This window comes from Phycodurus eques, chromosome 5, assembly GCF_024500275.1.
Source record: "Phycodurus eques isolate BA_2022a chromosome 5, UOR_Pequ_1.1, whole genome shotgun sequence".
In the NCBI taxonomy this organism is placed as follows: domain Eukaryota; kingdom Metazoa; phylum Chordata; class Actinopteri; order Syngnathiformes; family Syngnathidae; genus Phycodurus; species Phycodurus eques.
This window is the reverse complement of record NC_084529.1, coordinates 32,444,801-32,464,689: the sequence shown is the minus strand read 5'-3', so window position 1 is coordinate 32,464,689 and position 19,889 is coordinate 32,444,801. Positions and strand designations below refer to the sequence as shown.

The following is a 19,889-nucleotide window of genomic DNA, read 5'->3' as shown; positions in this document are numbered from 1 at the left end:
TTGCTTTTCAATGTTTTTTGAGGCACAAACTGCGATGAAAGACCGCTTAATTTGAGCCTTGTTGCTGCGCACTGGAGCGCTCTGCTGACCAAAAAGCAATCGGAGAGCGTTTGTTCAGCAGATGGCTTTCGGTGTCGGTCGACGGACGTGTACGTGAATGTCGCGTCCGCTTCTGACCCGCGTTGTCCCGGCGTCAGGTTCAGTCCGTACTACCGGACCAAGGAGAAGTTATCCCTGAGCTCGGCCACCTACAGCAACGTCATCCAGCCCCAACGCTGCTTCTGTCGCTTTGACCTGACTGGGACCTGCAACGACGACGACTGCTCATGGTGAGGCGGAGACCGCGTTTTTACGGTGACGACGATGATGATGCTTCCTCCTCTTCTCCTATAGGCAGCATGTCAGGAGCTGCACGCTGGCAGGAAATCTCCTCTTCCAGGATGTGCTCTCGTACAACTTGTCTCTGATCGGCTGCTCGGACAGCAGCTCTGACAGCCAAGTCGGCGCCGCCGCAGGTGGGCGGGCCTTCACGCGCACGTCTGGTTACACGTTTACACCAGATGTTTGCTAACGTTTTCCAGGGAAAATATTTTCCAAGGACCCCCTCATAATCCACACCCTAATTAAGTACCCTGGGACTTCTTATTTTTTGAGTCAAACTAATTAGTCATGAGCTGTGTAATAGAGATGAGCTTAATTGAATTCAATGAAATATATCCATCATTGCTAGCTGTTGAGCACTGCTGACACTAACCTGGCTACAAACAGAGAGGAGCTCGTTTACAAAAGCAGTCACTGTTGACCACTTATATTTAGCCCCTTTTTCCACCCCTCTTGTGGCATTTTTTCAACACAACAGCTAGTGACTTAATTGCCGCTAAGAAACAAAGAGTGAAATAATTTTTCCATTGTTTTACATTTGACAATAGCCCGCTGGGAGGCAATCATACTCAACACGATGTAGTTTTTTTCCTCCCTGATGCCATGTCTGGGGGTCCGTAGAAAGGTGAGACGTCGTGAGCGTTTTTGTGTCATATTGCAGAAAAGTACGTGAGCAAGCTGCTTGGTCCGCACAAAGGCGGGATGGCGGCAGACCAGACTGCCGTCTTCCTGGTCAGCAAAGTCAACGAGAGTCGTCATCACGGTGAGCGAGCCAAGGCCCCGCCCGTCAGCAGTCGGAGCGTGGCGCTGACACGCGTGCTCCCTTTGTGTGCAGTGCCGCCCTTCACCACCTGGAAGGGCAAAAGGAAATGGAGGCCATCTGCGCAGAGCGAGCGCAGCGCCGACTGGGACAGCGAGGAGGACGCGTCAGGAGAGGAGCGGCCATGCGGAACGTCTGGTTGGTCCCCTCGCCGACCGATCGCGTCACGTAGCACACTTGCGTTCAGTGGCGCTGCGCGGCGTGCAGGCTTCAGCGAGCGGCTCTGATTTCGAGCGGCGCTACTGAACTGAGCAAAGGCAAAACCATCCTCGCTGCACATTTATAAAAAAAAAATAAACTGTGGAAAAACTGTGACCCCTGGTGTTCCTATAGGGAACCGACGTGGCGCAATTTTCAAAGAAGCGGATTGCCCTGGCCAATGACACACAATATTCTAATACAAAGAGAGGGAACGGGTGAGAGAGGTTATTTCGCAGGCTTTTGACTTCATCACTGCACTCGTTGATCCCACAGACTCTCCATGCTTGCCTTTATGCCGAAAGTGCTGACGAAATTATAAATATGCTCAGGTTAGATTGGAAATTATACTGCAAGGTAACTCGCTCGGTACCCGGAAAATTCATTTTCAAGATCATACAACACGGCATTTTGAATGGTCATTGCATATATAGGAATGGTTTGCTTTTCTACCATAGACAGCGCTCTGGTCTTCATGTTTGCTTAACAGCAAATGCAGTTTTCACATGTGAAACTCAAAGCCAAAAACAAGCGCTATCAAAGGTTTAAGGAGTCTGTCTAAAAGGCAGCACCTGAGCAACTATAAACACCCATCAGTCAGATGTTCCAATGCTTGTGCTCACTTGTAAAGTGGGTGGCTTTAAACAAAAGGTGCTCTGTCCTGAGTTGTTTAACATATCTAGATGTAAATAGCATGAAATAAAAGCTGGAACGTTTGTCTCATATTCAGCTTTTGATCTCAAGCCCAAATGTATTCGGTATACAACAAACAAAGGAATTGACCTTGCCATTCCAATATTTTTGGAGGGGACTGTATAAATTATTATTATTATTTTTTTTAAATACTGACATTTGTTGTTCGTTGCCAATAGCGGCATGTTTGTGGCGAACGGCAGGGCTCACTTTTTCCGGCCGCGACACTGTGAACGCGCGAGGGTCAGCGGACGATTGTCGCTCAGCCGCCGGGCGCGCTTCCATCTTGACACGGCTACCGCGTGTGCTTGCAGATGTGCGCGTGAGCCGGTTAGACGCGTGCGTGACGTCTGAGGACAAGCGTTACTTTGTCAGCGACACGGACGACATCTGCAAGCTGGAGAGCGGCGTGTCGGACAACCCCGGAGACACGCAGCTGTGGATCAAGCTGGCCTTCAGATACCTCCGCCAAGACGACACGTACGCCGCCGTCCGCCTCGCGCGCTCGCTCTCGGGCTGCCGCTCCCGTCCGACGGCACCGTCCTCGTCTGTTTCCTTTTGCAGGCCGCCAACCGAGTGTTTGGAGGCGGCCCTGAACACACTTTCTCGCGCGCTGGAGCACAACTGCGACCACCCCGAAGTATGGACTCACTACCTGACGCTTTTCTCCCGCCGCGGACGCCACGACGAAGTGCAGGAGATGTGTCAGATGGCCGTGGAGCACGCGCCGCACCGCCGCGTCTGGTGGAACGTGAGTACGCCTCACGCAGACGTACGCGTGTGAGCGGCTGACACACTGCAGTCAGATTTGCAGATTTATTTTATATTCATAACATATGAATTCGCCGGTTCTTTGCTAAGACTTCGGAAAGACTCTGCTTGACTTTGACTTGGTGTTCGTGAGACTTGAACGACATGACTTGACAAGACTTGCTTGTTTACATTTGAAAATGTGCGTTTTCAACAGACCGATGAATCGGTTCGATTATAGCGTGGCAGCGATGGTTTGACGTGGTTCAATATGTAAGGCATGTACAGTATGAACTGTTTGGCTGCGTTTTGCTTCCGCGGCGATCGGCCACAACCAACATTGTCCCAGATTATCGCACCACTCGTCACTTGAAACCGCATGCACTCCTTGAAGTCTCGGCGCCCTTTGCACAATGGTCATTGCACCGGACTATTGGGAGATTAGTCATTCGAACTGCTCTTAGTGCTAGAAGACTGCATCTTTTTGCACAATTGTAAAAAAAAATGTGACTGACTCAGTGACTGTTTTTTTTGTCAATGTCTTTGTCTCAAAAGTGTTCTCTGTCAATTGACTGTCTGTTGTCGTACTAGAGCGGCTCCAACGACCGGAGACGAATTCCTTGTGTGTTTTTTGGACATACTTGGTAAATAAAGATGATTCTGATCAGAATCCAAGTATGTCCAAAAAAGTATGCCAAGTATGTCCAAAAAACACAAGGAATTCAACAATAGAGTAAATTGACAGAGAATACTTTTGAGACATAAAAACACAGTCACAGAGCAATAAAAGGTTACCAGTAATGTGTAACGCCGGTACAATTTATTTTGTTATTTATGTTTTGACAATTGTGCAAAATGATGCAGAGTCCTCGAGCAATTACAGCAGTTTGACATGACTAATAGAACAATAGTCTGGTGCAGTCACCATTGTGCAAATGGCGCAGAGACTTCAAGGCATGTATGCAGTTTAAAGTGACTAGTAGTGCAATAATCTGGGAGAATGTCAATTGTGCAAATGGTGCAGATACTACTTCTCAAGCACGAGGGGGGTACCAACAATCGTTTCAGCAGTTTTGATTGTCCGTTGCAGTCGGCGTTTGTCCTTTTTTTGTAGCAGCGCAAAACCAGACTGTGATGGAAGAACACAGGACTGATTCGATGACTGCTCTGTAGAACTGCCTCAACAGCTCCTGCGGCAGGCCGTGCTTCCTCAGAAGCCGCAGGAAGTACAACCCCAATTCCAATGAAGTTGGGACGTTGTGTTAAACATAAATAAAAACAGAATACAATTATTTGCAAATCATGTTCAACCTATATTTAATAGAATACACTACAAAGACAAGATATTTAATGTTCACCTCTTTGTGAACAAGTGCGTGAGAAAATCGTGTAACAGTTTAAAGACAATGTTCCTCAACGTACAATTGCAAGGAATTTAGGGATTTCATCATCTTCAGTCCATAATATCATCAAAAGATTCAGAAAATCACTGCATGTAAACGGCAAGGCCGAAAACCAACATTGAATGCCCGTGACCTTTGATCCCTCAAGCGGCACTGCGTCAAAAACCGACATCAATGTGTAAAGGATATCACCACATGGGCTCAGGAACACTTCAGAAAACCAATGTCAGTAAATACAGTTATCAACAACACCCAGAAACGCCGCTGGCTTCTCTAGGCCCGAGCTCATCTGAGATGGACTGATGCAAAGTGGAAAAGTGTTCTGTGGTCCGACGAGTCCACATTTCAAATTGTTTTTGGAAATTGTGGACGTCGTTTTCCTCTGGGCCAAAGAGGAATAGAACCATCCGGACTGTTATGGATGCAAAGTTCAAAAGCCAGCATCTGTGATGGTATGGGGCTGTGTTAGTGCTAATGGCATGGTTAACTTGCACATCTGTGAAGGCACCATTAATGCTGAAATGTACATACAGGTTTTGGAGAAACATATGCTGCCATCCAAGCAAAGTATTTTTCATTTCAGCAAGACAATGCCAAACCACATTCTGCACGTGTTACAACAGCGTGGCTTCGTAGTAAAAGAGTGCGGGTACTCGACTGGCCTGCCTGCAGTCCAGATCTCTCTCCCATTGAAAATGTGTGACGCGTTATGAAGCGTAAAATACGACAATGGAGACCCCGGACTGTTGAACGGCTGAAGCTGTACATCGAGCAAGAATGGGAAAGAATTCCACCTACAAAGCTTCAACAATTAGTGTCCTCAGTTCCCAAACGGTTATCGAATGTTGTTAAAAGGTGATGTAACCCAGCTTTTTTGTAACATATTGCAGCCATAAAATTCTAAGTTAATGGTTATTTGCCAAAAACAAGAAATGTTATCAGTTTGAACATAAAATAGCTTGTCTTTGTAGTGTATTCAATTAAATATAGGTTGAACATGATTTGATTTGCAAATCATTGTATTCTGTTTTTATTTATGTTTAACACAACACCCCAACGTCATTGGAATTAGGGTTGTACATCCTCTGCTGGGCCTTTTTGAGGATGGAATTTATGTTGATCTCCCACTTCAGATCCTGAGAGACTGTAATTCCCAATTCAAGTGTAACTTGAAGGTCTCGACGGTTGACACAGGGCTGTTGGACAGCGTGAGGGACACCTGTGGCGAAGGATGCCTCCTGAGGTCCACGATCATCTCTACAGTCTTGAGCGTGATCAGCTCCAGGTTGTGTCGGCCGCACCACTGCTCCGACCTCTCCACTTCCTGTCGATACGCAGACTCGTCACAGTCTTTGATGAGGCGGATGACTGTGCTGTCGTCTGCAAACTTCAGGAGTTTGACAGCCTGGTGAGTTGAGGGTGCAGTTGTTCGTGGAGAGAGAGAAGAGCAGCGGGGAGAGGACACATCCTTGGGGCGCCCCAGTGTGTGTAGATGAGGTGGTGTCCCCCAGCCTCACCTGCTGTGTCCTGCCTGTCAGGAAGCTACAAATCCACAGGCAGATGGCAGGTGATACGCTGCGCTGGAGAAGCTTGGAGGAGAGGAGTTCGGGTATGATGGTGTTGAATCCAGAGCTGAAATCCACAAACAGGATCCTCGCGTAGGTCCCTGCACCGTCAAGGTGTCATCCCATGATGTCTGCGTCATCCGCAAACCTGTTTGCTCGCTAGGCAAACTGCAGGGGCTCCAGCAGGGGGCCTGTGACGCTCTTGAGGTGGTCCTACACGAGGCATTCAAAGGACTTCATTACCACAGATGTCAGGGCGACAACCCTTTCTTGGGGACTGGGATGATGGTGGAGCGTTGGAAACAGAATGGTACTTCACACAGTTCCAGAGATCTATTGAAGATCTGTGTGAAGACTGGAGCTTCACACACTTACAGTTTACGGTCCTTAAATTGACAGTTATGGATTAAAGTTCTTTATTTTAATTTAGTAGTTTTATGCATCTTTGTATTGAATCATATTTTGCATATTATAAAAATTTGTGTTCGTGTATAACAATGTTCTTACGTCACATATAAGAAATCAAATTTGTGTTTGTTTTTTTGTTTGTTTTTTAGCACCCAATATCGCAATTGCCATCAACTCGAAAAATCCTGTATTGGTTGGGTTCTAACGTGCTTTGGGACCCAAGTGTTCAACTTATGAGCAAAAGCTTTTATTTAATATAATTGGGAGCCATTGTAACAGGTAAAGATTGAACATTACCACTACGTTTAACTATATTAAAAATAAATAAATGCAAATGTATTGTAGCTGATTGGCTGGCGAACATTTCATGGTGTACTCCGCCTGGGATAGGCTCCGTCTTGCGTGCGACCCGTGTGAGCATACGGAAAATAGATTGATGGATCGTACCAAAAACGTTCAATACAACTGAGCAGTACTTAGGCATTGATTCTTTGGCCTACCAGTCGAAAGAACCCGCGTAGCACTAGCGGTACTTGTCGTAGTACACGTTGCTAATGACTGCGGTAATACATCTGACCAACACCAGAACCGATCGTGAGTGCACTGAGTGGCTAATGACTTCCAAGTCATGATTTGACTCGACTTGAACTTTGGTGGGGACTCCGCTAGACCTGCGGGACTTTTGCCACGGTCACCTTGGGACCAAGAGCCGTTCATGACAGAGTGTGTGGCTGTGAATCGCTTCCTGTGCTGTGCAGTATCTGAGCTTGGCGAGCACGTTTGAGGGGAAGGACTCTGTGTGCGAGCGTCTCCTCCACTTCCTGCTGGGCGAGGCGGCGTGCGGGTGCGTGTCCGAGGAGCGCTCCTTCCAGCTTTTGGAGGCTCTGCTCTACCGCGTCCACTTGAATGTCTTCACGGGCCGCTCGGAGGCCGCCCTCGCCATCTTTCAGGTACGCTTGACCGTGTTGCGCCTCTTTCTCAAAAACTTAACCTACAATCAGTTGTTTATTGCAGGAGAAACCTTTAGACAAGCACTTCTCAAGCGTTGTCACACTGGGACCTGCATTTTCTTATTGTTGCAAAGTCGCGACCCACTTTTGACAATAAAGCATTTTTTTGTTTCAAAGTAGCCTCTGAAAACACATGAGCACTATGTTGTATTTTTAAATGCTGTTTCAAATGAGTTTGACATGCTGCCAAAAGCATGTTGCTAGCCATGAAGCCCGCTAGACAGCAGCTCAGCTGCACTGTTTAGAGTAAATTAGTGACTAGAGCACAGTTACCTAATATGTTACATGTGGGAACATGGTGGTACTCTGTACTTTACCAAAAAAATCAGGATAGGAATACCTGTAATTTTTTTACTAGCTGTCCGCAACCCATCAGTTGAGAATCACTATTCAAGACCCACCCGTAATAGGTGAAAATCTTGGAATACAGAGACCGTATAAAAACTTTGTTTATATAGTTTGTCTGCTGCCACAGATTTAAACGCAGACTTAAAACTCAAGTAAACTTTTGAAAAGAACTTTGAAGTATTTTTAACTATAGCTGGCAGACAAAAAAAAGAGATACTTGAAAATTATATATTTAAACACTTCACCCAAACCATAAAAAAAAATTCAATCAACTGTCACCTTAATTTAATTCTGCTGCTTCTCTTTTAATTGAGCTCAGTGCTGCCTGGCCTGTTGTGGCACAAGGTGGTACTGCACTGAAGATGCGTAACTCAATTTGAGGAATTGGGAGTCAAAACCCCTGAAAACGTAGCGCTTAAAAAATCGGCAATATTGCGATGAAAAGCAATTTCCCACAGTTGATGTTGCCGTGGTTACGTGACGTGCGCCGATGTTTCTTCCAGGACGCCTTGAAGCGCGTCGGCCCGCACGGCGTTGGCAAGCACCTCCAAGCGGGCCACCGCGCACTGGCCTGGTTGGCGTACATCCACTTGAAGGAGTTCGGCCGGCTCCCGGCCGCTCTGTACGACCCGCTGGAGTCGGGCCCGTCCGGGCTGGTCAGCGCCGACTGCTTCCTGTTGCCCTGGCGGTCGGTCCGTGACGTCCGAACGCCGCACGAGCAGCTGGTCGGACTTTTTACAGGTAAAAACGCGGCAAATGTAAACGATGCTCACCGGGAATGGCCTGCTAACAGGTGCCTGTGTTGTGTGTGCGATCACGCGTACCAGAGGGCATCCGTCAGTGTAGTGACAAATCTTCGGGTCCGACCGAGAGGACGTTGGCGTGCCTGCCGCTGCATACCAACTTCTTGTTCCTGCACAGGCTGTTGGACAGGTGAGCTGTTCAGCGGTCAAGTTGAAGGCCGTGCGTGTCATCTGACGCCGTTTGCGTGCGTGTGTAGGTTTGAGGAGGCCGTGTTGTCGTGCGAGACGCTGCTGGAGGCATGTCCCGCGTCGTGCGTCCTGCGAGACATTCTGTGCGAGCTCCTCGTGCGCTCGGGGAAAGCAGACGGCGCTGCGGCCTCGTGGCTCGCTGCGCTGGCCGAGTGTCCCGACGACGCTGAGGTTTTCTACCACTGCTGTCGCTTCCTCATGGCTCAGGTGGGCGCCGCTTCCTGTTTGCAAAGGGAAACAAAGTGGCACAGGAAGTATGGCTGGCAGTTCATCCATTTTTAATGATTAATTTGAGTTTATTGCTCAGGGCAATTTGTTCATCTATTTCAGTGGTTCTCAAACTTTTTCCACCAAGTAACACCTGAAAAAATACTTTAGCTCTCCAAGTACCACTATAGGAACACTCTAGGAAAGTAAAACATTTTACCTAAATGAATGCCTGAAACAAACAGTTCTTAAAGTGATTTTTTTGCTTCCCATTAAAGGTAGCCCTCCTACCACTAGTGGTACTTGGATCACACTGATCTACTTATTTTAATGTTAACGGGGGGATTAAAACTGGCTGGGTATCAGGAGGAAAAGCAAATCAACGAGGGTAATCAAAATGATCAAAAGTAAAAAAATTTGTGAAAGACTTTTGTTTATATCTCAACTTGAAGGCCATATCGCGCAGCCTTAACATGAAGTGACATGTTGTTTGACAGGACAAGTGGAGCGTCGTCACGCCGCTCTTCCGAGGATTCGTCTCGTCTCTGTGTGATGAGCAAAGCGCTCACGTGGCGCCCGTCCACGTCCTGCGGTGCGTCGCCCGCCTCACTCGCTCCCTTACACGTTATTGGTCGCTTGCGCCATCCTAACGGCATGCGTTCGCCTTCAGGAGCGTGCTGGGTCTCCCCACAGACGGCGCGCAGTTGTCTGCTGTCACGAGGAAGGATCTGGAAGATCAGCTGCTCCGTCAGCGTTCCTTCCTGCACCTGCTTCACTGGTACCGCCCGCACACCTGTCACATAACCTAGCATGTCACATGACCTCCGCGTAGTGTTGACATTAGCATGTACTTGACCGCTCCGTGGCGTTGATGTTAGCATGTCACCTGACCGCCATGTAGCATTGGCGTTAGCATTTCACGACCCCCGCGTATTGTTGACCTTAGCATGGTGATACAAAATATAGCCAACCGTTTCTGTTTCGGGTATGTGATTTGCTTAATACTGACTGACTGACTGACTTGACTGTTGAGTATTTTTTGGGCCCGTACGAGCTTATTGGTGAATAGTTTTAACAGAAGCATAACCAGACATGTCAGATTTTCAACAGGTCATTACACACACGCACATACATACACACACACACACGAAGTTCTCCGGAAGTTTTGGTCTAATTTTCAACTGAATTGTTGGTGCATTAGACTTGAGTTGAAGTGGCCATTGCAACCTGACTCAGCATATGACAGACTTTAACGTTTTTTTTGCCACTCTTGTCACGCTGCTAATTCTAGTAATTGGCTTGTAAGGATAAAGCGGTACAGTCAATGGATGGATAGATGGATGGGTTGGTTCGGCTTATCACTTGCTCACGCACCCACCACCCTCTGGAACTTGGCTGGACATTTTCAAACAAAAATTCAAAACTTAAAACCTATTTCACAGATTTTGTTGTTTAGTGTCCTTTATTGTGTGATTTTGTTTGTCCAGTTAAATGTAAATGTAAAGCAGCCTGGGGTACCATGAAAGGTGCTACAAAATCGAAGTTATCATTATTGACTAATCACTACAAAGGATTTTTATTTATTTATTTATTTATTTATTTATTTATTTATTTATTTATTTATTTATTTATTGTGGACTATATACAGTGTGACCAGAAAGTATTCACATCCCTTCACGTTTTACACATTTTGCTATGTTACAGACATATTCTAAAGCTGATTTGCGAATAGTTCTCTTTAAAAAAAAAAAAAAATAATAATAATAATAATAAAAATCTACATAAAAAATCCCATAATGACAAAGTAAAAACATATTTTCAAACATTTGTGTAAATTTAGAAAAATATAGGTAACATCCATGGTTAGGGTCGCAGGGTGCTGGAGCCTATCCCAGCTGACTTCGGGCGAAAGGCGGACTACACCTGGTAGTGACTGGTCGCCAGTCAGTCGCAGGTCACATATAGACACGGACAACATTGGCACTCGCATTCACACCGTCACTGTGTGGGAACTGAGCCCACGCTGCCCGCACCGAAGTCAGGCGAGTGTACCACTAGACCATCAGTGACTCCATATGTAAACAGTCAAACATAATTGGTACATAAGTATTTACACCCTTTGCTATGACACTGAAACTTAAGCTCAGGTGCATCTGATTTCCACTGATCATCCTTGAGATGCTTCTACAACTTGAATGGAGTCCACCTGTGGTAAATTCAGTTGATTGAACATCATTTGGAATGGCACACACCTGTCTATAGAAGGTTTCATAGTTGACAGTGCAGATCAGAGCAGAAACCAAGCAATGAAGTCTAAGGAATTGTCCGAAGACCTCCGGGACCAGGTTGTGTCAAGGCACAAATCTGGGGAAGGATACACAAGAATTTCAGCAGCATTGAAGGTCCCCAAAAGCACCGTGGTCTCGATTATTCGGAAACGGAAGAAGTTTGGAACCGCCGGGACGCTTCCTAGATCTGGCCGTCCGACCGAGCCGAGTAACTGGGGAAGAAGGGCCTCGGTCAGAGAGGTGAACAAGACCCCTATGGTCACTAAGGCGGAGCTCCACTGTTCCCTTGCGGAGATAGAACCATCCAGAAGGTTAAACATTGCTAACGCATGCCACCAACCAGGCCTTTATGGTAGAGTGGCTCGACGGCCTGTGAGTGTCCTCAAGTGGCACAGCCAGAGCCCGGTCTGGAAAGACCTAAAAATGGGTGTCTACTGACGCGGTCTATCCAACCTGACTGACCTTGAGAGGATCTGCAGAGCAGAATGGTGTGCCATTCTAAAACCGGTGTGCCAAGCTCGTAGAGACATACCCAAGAAGACTTGAGACTGTGATTGCTGCCAAAGGTGCGTCAACAAAATATTAAGCCAAGGGTGTGAATACTTATATACTACTATAATACTATTGTTTGCATTTTCAATAAATTTGCAAAACTGTCTGAAAATATGTTTTTACTTTGTCATTATGGCATTTTTTGTTGTTGTTTAGTTTTTTTTTTTTCAAGAAATCTAGACTCAAATCAGCTTTAGAATAAGTCTAACATAGCATATTGTGGAAAAAGTGAATACTTTCTGATGGGACTGAAGTTGACTCTAGGTCTGAAATGACTGTCCGTTTAGAGAAGACTTCCACCAAGGTAGAAGAGAAGCTCAGACAAGTATCGTTCCTTGCATGAATTGGAAGTTCTCTGGAAGCTTTTTTTTTTTTCCTCAATCAGAATCAGAATCATCTTTATTTCCCAAGTATGTCCAAAAACACACAAGGAATTTGTCTCCGGTAGTTGGAGCCGCTCTAGTACGACAACAGACAGTCAATTGACAGAGAACACTTTGGAGACAGAAAGACATTGACAAAAAAAAACAGACACTGAGCAGTAAAGGGTTGCTAGTTATCTGGTAATGCCGGTACATTATTTTTATTTTTTTGACAATTGTGCAAAAAGATGTAGAGTCCTCTAGCACTTAGAGCAGTTCGAATGACTAATATTGCAATAGTCCGGTGCAATGACCATCGTGCAAAGGGCGCCGAGACTTCAAGGAGTAGATGCGGTTTAAAGTGACGAGTAGTGCGATCATCTGGGACAATGTCGGTTGTGCAAATGTTGCAAATACTCCTCAGTCCGTGTGCAAATGGAGCAGATGCTACTCTGGCATGAGTGGCCAGTATATGCAAATAGTGCAGCATGGCGAGACAACTACAGTGAGTGCACGAGTCATACATAATTGGCCCCACAGAAATGTGACCACGAACTCGAGAAAAAAATTGCCAGCTTGTTGTAATGGAATTGTAGGTTAGGTGTTTAAGAAGTTGATCGCAAGAGGGAAGAAGCTGTTGGAATGTCTGCTGGTTCTAGTTTGCATTGATCAGTAGCGCCTACCTGAGGGAAGGAGCTGGTGACTGGGGTGCGGAGGGTCCGAGAGGATTTTGCACGCTCTTGTCTTAGTTCTGGCAGCGTGCAAGTCCTCAATGGTGGGTAGGGGGGTACCGACAATCCTTTCAGCAGTTTTGATTGTCCGTCGCAGTCGGAGTTTGTCCTTTTTTGTAGCAGCACCAAACCAGACTGTGATGGAAGAACACAGGACTGATTCAATGACCGCTGTGTAGAACTGTCTCAGCAGCTCCGGCGGCAGGCCGTGCTTTCTCAGAAGCCGCAGGAAGTATATCCTCTGCTGGGCCTTTTTGAGGACCGAGTTGATGTTGGTCGCCCACTTCAAGTCCTGAGAGACTGTAATTCCCGGGAACTTGAAGGTCTCGACGGTTGACACAAGGCAGCTGGACAATGTGAGGGGTACCTATGGCGAAGGATGCCTCCTGAAGTCCACGATCATCTCTACAGTCTTGATCGTGTTCAGCTCCAGGTTGTGTCGTTCGCACCGCAGCTCCAGCCGCTTCCAGCCGCTCCGCTTCCTGTCAATATGCAGACGCGTCACCGTCCTTGATGAGGCCGATGACAGTGGTGTCATCTGCAAACTTCAGGAGCTTGACAGTCGGGTGCGCTGAGGTGCAGTCGTTCGTGTAGAGAGAGAAGAGCAGCGGAGAGAGGACACAACCTTGGGGCGCCCCATTGGTGATGCTGCGTGTTGATGAGGTGGCCTCCCCCAGCCTCACCTGCTGTGCCCTGCCCGTCAGAAAGCTGTAAATCCACTGGCAGATGGCAGGTGAGAAAGTGTCCTTTTAAAATCTGCAGTAGAAGGTGTTCAAGTCCTTGGCTAGTCTACTATTGTTCTCAGCTTGGGGGGATCGTCGCTTGTAATTAGTCAGCGACTGGAATGCATGCCAGACTGATTTAGAGTCGTTAGCGCTAAACTGTTTTTCCAACTTTGCTCCATAGTTCCTCTTTGCAATGTTAATTTCTTTAGTCAGCTGGTTTCTAGCTCGATTATACAGGGCCCTGTCCCCGCTCTGATATGCATCTTCCTTAGCTTGGCGAAACTGCTTAAGTTTAGCAGTGAACCACGGCTTGTTGTTGTTGAATGTCCGAAATGATTTTGTTGGTACACAAACCTCTTCACAGAAACTAATATAGGATGTAACAGTGTCCGTATATTCATCCAGGCTGCCAGCTGAATTTTCAAAGACACCAGTCTGTGCAATCTAAGCAGCTCTGAAGTTCCATCTTTGCTTCATTGGTCCACTTTTTCACTGTTTTCACTGTAGGCTTCGCGCATTTAAGTTCTTGCCTGTACGTCGGTATTAAGTGAATTAAGCAGTGATCAGACGAGCCCAGGGCTGCACGAGGTTTGGTACGGTATGCGTTATTTAGCGTAGTGTAGCAGTGGTCTAAAATGTTATTTTCCCTGGTAGGACAGTCGATGTGCTGCTTGTATTTAGGGAGTTCGTGGTTGAGTTTAGCTTTGTTAAAGTCCCCGAGAATAATGAGGGGTGAGTCCGGGTGTTTTTTTTTTCAATTTTGTTGACTTGTTTTTTTAGGTGTCGTTAGTACGGTTGAAGTCATTTGAAGTGCTCACTCACCTGTGGATGCTTGCAGTCGATGGCACTGGCTGCACGGGTCCACGGAAGACACGCTGGACGCCTTCGAGAGGGCGCTGGGCTCGGCGGCGCGCCGCGAAGAGCTTCACCGCCTGTGGACGGAGTGAGTTGCCGCCCGTGCCGACAAACTCATTTTCAGGGATGCCGAATGTTCCGTAGATGACACGTCAAGGATATATTCCAGACCGGGCTGCAGTCGGTGAAAATTCGGCTTATAAACTAAGTTTTTTTGTTTGTTTGTTTTTTGTTATTTTTGTTTTTTGTTTTTTTATTTGTTAGTTTTTTTGTACTTTGACCCGTCCCACATGCTTAAAACACGTTTCAACTTTTGCAAAGACTTTTTCTAGTAGGCTATTCCTCAGCGCCTAATCCCTCGTTCGCTCACTTGAAGTTTACTGTCAAACCAACCCTAAATGAGGCCAGTTCAGCTTTGTATATTCAAACACGGAAATGTTCAAAGAAAATCTATCCTTCCATCGAAAGAAAGTTCACTATCTTAACGCTAATTTAACGCTAACATAATTCCAAACGCCATTACGGAAATTAGAAGGTAATTCATCCATCCATCGTCTTTGGCACAGTCATAGAAAGCGTAGACGATGACCCCAAGTGGAATACCTGCACCTCATATGCATATACTGTGTAGTTTGTTGAAGTATATGCGTTAAACTTAAGAAATATATAAATATAATATATAATATATATATAAATATATGCCATAAATACTTAGTTGTACTTAACGGATTTCGTTTATTGCAGGGGCGGTCTGAAACTTAACCCGTGGCATAAATGAGGGATTACTGTGCTGTAAAACCCTTCCAAAAAAAAAAAGTCACTTAAATATGTGGGAAGTAGATGGCTGCGAATGATAATCCCCTAGGGAACGCAGCAAAAAAAAATGTGCAATGTCAGTTTAGTTTTGTCATCTTTTTATTTGTAAACCACATTGTGATTTTCTTTTATTCATCTTTATCTTTTATGTACAAATCGATATTTGGTTTTCCCTTTTTTTTGTTGTTGACCTATTCGAAGTCAATTTGGCAAGGCACGTTGGCAGAGAGGCCGGCCAGTGTGGCAGAAAACATTTTGGTGTTATCTAGAGGGCTCATTTGTGCGTTTTAGAGTTTGGATCCCGTTTGAAACGTTCCTGTCACCGGTGTAAGCGGATGCCGTTTTTGTCTCGGCAGTTACCTCCACTACTGCAGCGTGCGAGCGGCCGAGCGTTTGCCCGAGTTGATCCTCCGCTGCCTGGGCACCGTGCCCGCCCGGCTGGAGGTGCCCTTTGACTCCACCCATTTCTGGACGTCTTACCGCTTCCACAATGAGGCAAGAGCGACTCGGCAGGGTCGGACCAAGGGCGACCTGCACGCGGCCGCCGTCAACGGTCTCCTTTTGCCCCCAGGTGGTGGCGCTCTACCTCAGCTGCGTGGACGCGTCCCAGCATGCGGCGCTCCTGGAAAGACTCCACTACATGATGCCCGCCAACCTCGCCCTGGCGCTCAGGTATGCCCACCTCTTTGTCTCACATGCCTGCACGCACACACGGTGTGGTTGCGCGTGTGCGCAGGTTGATGCAGCAGGAGTCGCACGAGGGAAACTTGGAGCACGTCCGATTCCAGGCCAGAATGTTGACCAGCAGCGCCCCCAAGTGTTTGCCAGCTTGGAACATGTGAGGAGGTCTTCAACACATGCACACACAAAGTGTACATACACACACACAAACACACTTGGACAAATAAGGCCGTCTTTTTTTTTTAGGCCAATTCCAATATTTGGCAGAATAAAACTACATTGACCCATTAATTGGTAGGTTTATTTAGAATATATATAATGAATTAAAAAAACTACAATAAAGATACAAGTTACAGGCAGAAGCCAGAAAGAATTTGTCCTTGAGCGTTTGTTTCACCTTGCAACAGAGAAAAATTGACCGTTTTTTGTTTGTTTGTGCGAATGTCGTTATCTTTGTCTAATGTTGTAATGTGTAAAATAAATAAATGTAAATTTACAAATTTGAAAAGGGTTAATATCGGCCGGCTGATTTGGTCGGGCCCAAATGAAAACCCTCCCACATGGACACACACACACACACACACACACACACACACACACAGGCATCTAAAGACCCCCCACTGTGTTTTTTTTTTCAAATTCCTTGTGTGTTTTGGACATACTTGGCAAATAAAGATGATTCTGATTCTGATTCTGATTCTGATTTATGCAGAGCCATCGCTGTGGAGGCGGAGCTTAAGCAGCCGACAGAGGTGAGGCGCTCACGAGTCAGTGACGCTAACGATGCTAATGCTATACTAACATTTATCTCAGTCCTTTTTATTTATTTTTTTGTCTTGTTCGGCTGTTAGGTCAAGCAGAATGGAGGATCAGTATCCCTTTTATGCCGGAACAGTTTTAATGTGTCACAGTGGAGTTTTTAATTTGCCGCTGTGGTTTCTTAGTATTATAATTGTTTATTGAGAATCAGAGTCGAACAGTCGAACAGAACAAAGTTTATAGAGGGGAGGGAGAAACAAAGAAGACAAAAGACAAAAAGACAAAGCACTAATTGTAAACAAGATGAGAGAAGTAAATCATTACATTAGCTACAATAATGAAACATTAAATATGAGTGTTGCATGGGGCTGTAGTGCTACACCCTGTGAGGGAAGGACAGGAAAAGATAGAACAGGACAAGGACGGGAGAAGAAGCATGCAGGACAAGGGTCGTGAACCCGGCTGTACAACTGAAGTGTGGTGGGATTGAGTATGTAAATTACAAAAGTCTATAGGACGAGAGTGTGAGTGAGGGGGGATGCCCAAGAAATTTGCATATTTTTGAGTTATTTGTCGCAATAAGTGAGTGGCCCCACACCCAGCGAATCAATCGAGGGGCGGGATCGGGTCCAGGGGTCCGCCGGAGAGCAGCCCGGCAGATGGGACACGTCCCAGACAGGGCGGTAAATAGAGGCGCTAATATTGGCCAGAAATGTTTAATGAATTCAACGGAGATTCCGTCTAGGCCAAGCGCTCGTCCCGATTGCATATTTTTTTTAATGAGTTATGTAATGCTGTGATGATAAAGGAACATCAAGCCTGTCTTTAATTTGTGTATCAAATTAAGGAATGTTTAGATCCTTAATAAAAGTTTCAATTTCTTTTTGGTCTGGGTTGTTTGAAGATGCGTGTAAGCTGCTATAATAATTGTAAAATATTTCATTTATTTCTAGTGGTGACTGTGTACAGTTGCTGTTTGAATCTTGAATGCTGTAAGTAATGACTTTATTATGCTGAAGTTGGTTTGATATAAGATATTTTCCTGATTTATTATTGTACTCAAAGTTAGTGTATCTTAACTGTTGTAGAAAATCTGTTCTTTTTGATAAGATAATGTCTAATTGAAGTTTTGCCTTTTGAAGTTGGTTTCTAAGCGTATCTGTCGGATAATTGCATATTCCTCTGTGAGGTGTTTAATTTTTTTCCTCAATTCCATTTTCAAATTTTTGTTCTTGTTTTTTTTTTCTTATACGAAGAATATGTTTTGATGCGACCTATCAATACAGCTTTCCTAGTTTCCCACACCACAGATGGGGATATGGTTGGGCAGTCGTTGCGTTTCAAAAACTCGTCCCATTCTTTCCTCAGGAAATAATCCAAATCCAGGTCCTTCAATAGGGACGCGTTGAAGTGCCATGTCGGTGGCGGTCCCAAACTCGACTCAGTTTTTAGATTGAGAGAAATTGGTGCATGGTCGCTGATGATGATTGGATGTATTTTGGAGGTAATTCTTTGAGCTGACGAATTGTTTGAAAGAAAAAAAATCTATTCTTGAGAAAGAGCGGTGAACCGATGAGAAAAATGTCTATTCTCTCTTTGTACCGTTTTTCAGCCTCCATATGTCAACAAGACCAAAGTCGTCCGTATACTGCTCTAGTATATTGGGGCATTGTGGCTGATTGCTATTTTCGAGATTTGAGCGATCTATTCGGGGATTTAGCGTGAGGTTAAAATCACCTCCCATGATAATTGTAGAATTGACAAGTGTGAAAGTAGCATGTGAAACAAGGCTGGATCATCTTTATTCTGAGCGTAGACATTGACAATTGTGTGAAGTTTGTTAAATATTGTAGCCTGTATAATTACGTATCGGCCTTCTGGATCTGCTACTGTAAAAAGTAGTCTTTTATGGACTAGTATTGAGACTCCTCTATGTCTACTGTTATAAAAGGCCAAGATTGAGTGAAATTAGCCAATGAGGCATTTTTCTTCTGACTTAATGAGGTGCGTTTCTTGTAATAGGAGGAGGTCTGTTTTAAATTTAGTGATATAATCCATAATCTTAATTCTCTTTGCCTGCAGTCGAATACCATTGACATTCCATGACACAAAAGTGTGACATATAAAGGGTGCGTGTATCATCATTTTAAATAGATTGGGTCGTATGTGGTCGTTGTTGTTGTTTTGACAGTTTTCGGGAGATTTTTTGGTATTGTTGACAAATGTTATTTAGAGAGGGTGATTTAAGTACAGCAAAGCCGGGGTACATAGAAGGGCAACGAACAAACACTGAACATAAAAAGGGGATAGTATGTTGCGTGGTGGTGGTTTGTAGTGCGCAAGAAGAGTTTTGAGCGACTTGTGTGTTTAGTGTGTGTGGAAACAAGCATAGCAGGAAAGCAAACAGGAGTGAGAATTCATGCTGGTGGCGTGCGTGATTGCGTTTTTTTAGTTCCGCTGACATTGACATCATGTTTGATCGAAGCGCAGTAGTATTATCTAATCTTAGTTCTCTGACCTGTTGTTGCGTGAACTCCAAGCTGTTTCTGAGTTCGGCGATCTCTTGGCGAAGCAAGTGGAATGAATAATTTCTTGTCGATTGAGAAGAGGACACTAATCTGTGTCTTGTCGAATCAAGTAAATCCTCGGTTGAAGTGGAAGAATCAGCTTTTTTTTTCTCTTCAGCGGCAGCTCGACGCGAGGGATCAGATCATCCATGACAGACGAGTTGGCGTTGACGTAACTGCGTGAATCGCAAGTGGCTCTCTACAAGTTAGCGCTGCTAGCGAAGCTGGCGAAGGCAATGAGAAAAGAGCGAAGCGACCATCCGCCGCTGAAAAGAGACATTTTGTCTTGTAATAGCTGCTTTTCCAAGTCTATGCGAGGGGCGCCGCCATGTTTTTCGTCTTCGGAGGTCACGCAATCTCTCGCGCTGTGACAGCATGCTCACACCCTCCCCACCATCTCAGTCATCTTCAACATCCCAGAATATTCGTCTCCGTGGCGATGGACAGGAGCCCAGCGTCCGCGTAGTCGTTTAACGCGCGGCACCAATGCTAACCTTAGACGTTTATTAGGGCGGCGAGTCGTCGGAAGGCGCGGGAGACCCCGTTTGTGCTCATGGCCACTTCCTGCTCTTCCTCCTCGTTTGCTTCTGTGTTTGCAGACTCGCCGTGTTGCGCAACAAGCCCTCCAGAACCTTCCGCTCTGTGCCCACCTGTGGAAACAGGTAAATCGCCCGCATCCACAATGCTAGGCTACGTGCTAACAGGAAGTGGCTCACCACGTAGATAATCACATACTTCCCTTTGCCCCCCGCCCTCCCACGTCGCTCGACTTCCCCAC

The 19,889-nt window shown here is 45.8% G+C and overlaps 1 protein-coding gene across 9 annotated transcripts in view; it reads left to right on the top strand.

Annotated features, from left to right (window-relative positions):
- LOC133402539 (zinc finger C3H1 domain-containing protein) overlaps window positions 1-19,889 on the top strand; it is a 47,050-nt gene that overhangs the window by 26,613 nt on the left and 548 nt on the right. For 2 of the 9 annotated variants that reach the window (XM_061676424.1, XM_061676423.1), the window contains exons 16-33: window positions 198-329; window positions 394-515; window positions 1,043-1,144; window positions 1,217-1,339; window positions 2,407-2,572; window positions 2,657-2,843; window positions 6,977-7,168; window positions 8,080-8,317; window positions 8,404-8,509; window positions 8,577-8,775; window positions 9,273-9,367; window positions 9,446-9,553; window positions 14,272-14,376; window positions 15,461-15,599; window positions 15,676-15,776; window positions 15,841-15,942; window positions 16,498-16,537; window positions 19,711-19,773. In XM_061676424.1, coding sequence (XP_061532408.1) covers window positions 198-329; window positions 394-515; window positions 1,043-1,144; window positions 1,217-1,339; window positions 2,407-2,572; window positions 2,657-2,843; window positions 6,977-7,168; window positions 8,080-8,317; window positions 8,404-8,509; window positions 8,577-8,775; window positions 9,273-9,367; window positions 9,446-9,553; window positions 14,272-14,376; window positions 15,461-15,599; window positions 15,676-15,776; window positions 15,841-15,942; window positions 16,498-16,537; window positions 19,711-19,773 — 2,320 coding nt within the window. The other 7 variants (XM_061676425.1, XR_009768533.1, XR_009768532.1 and 4 more) reach the window with 7 other exon arrangements.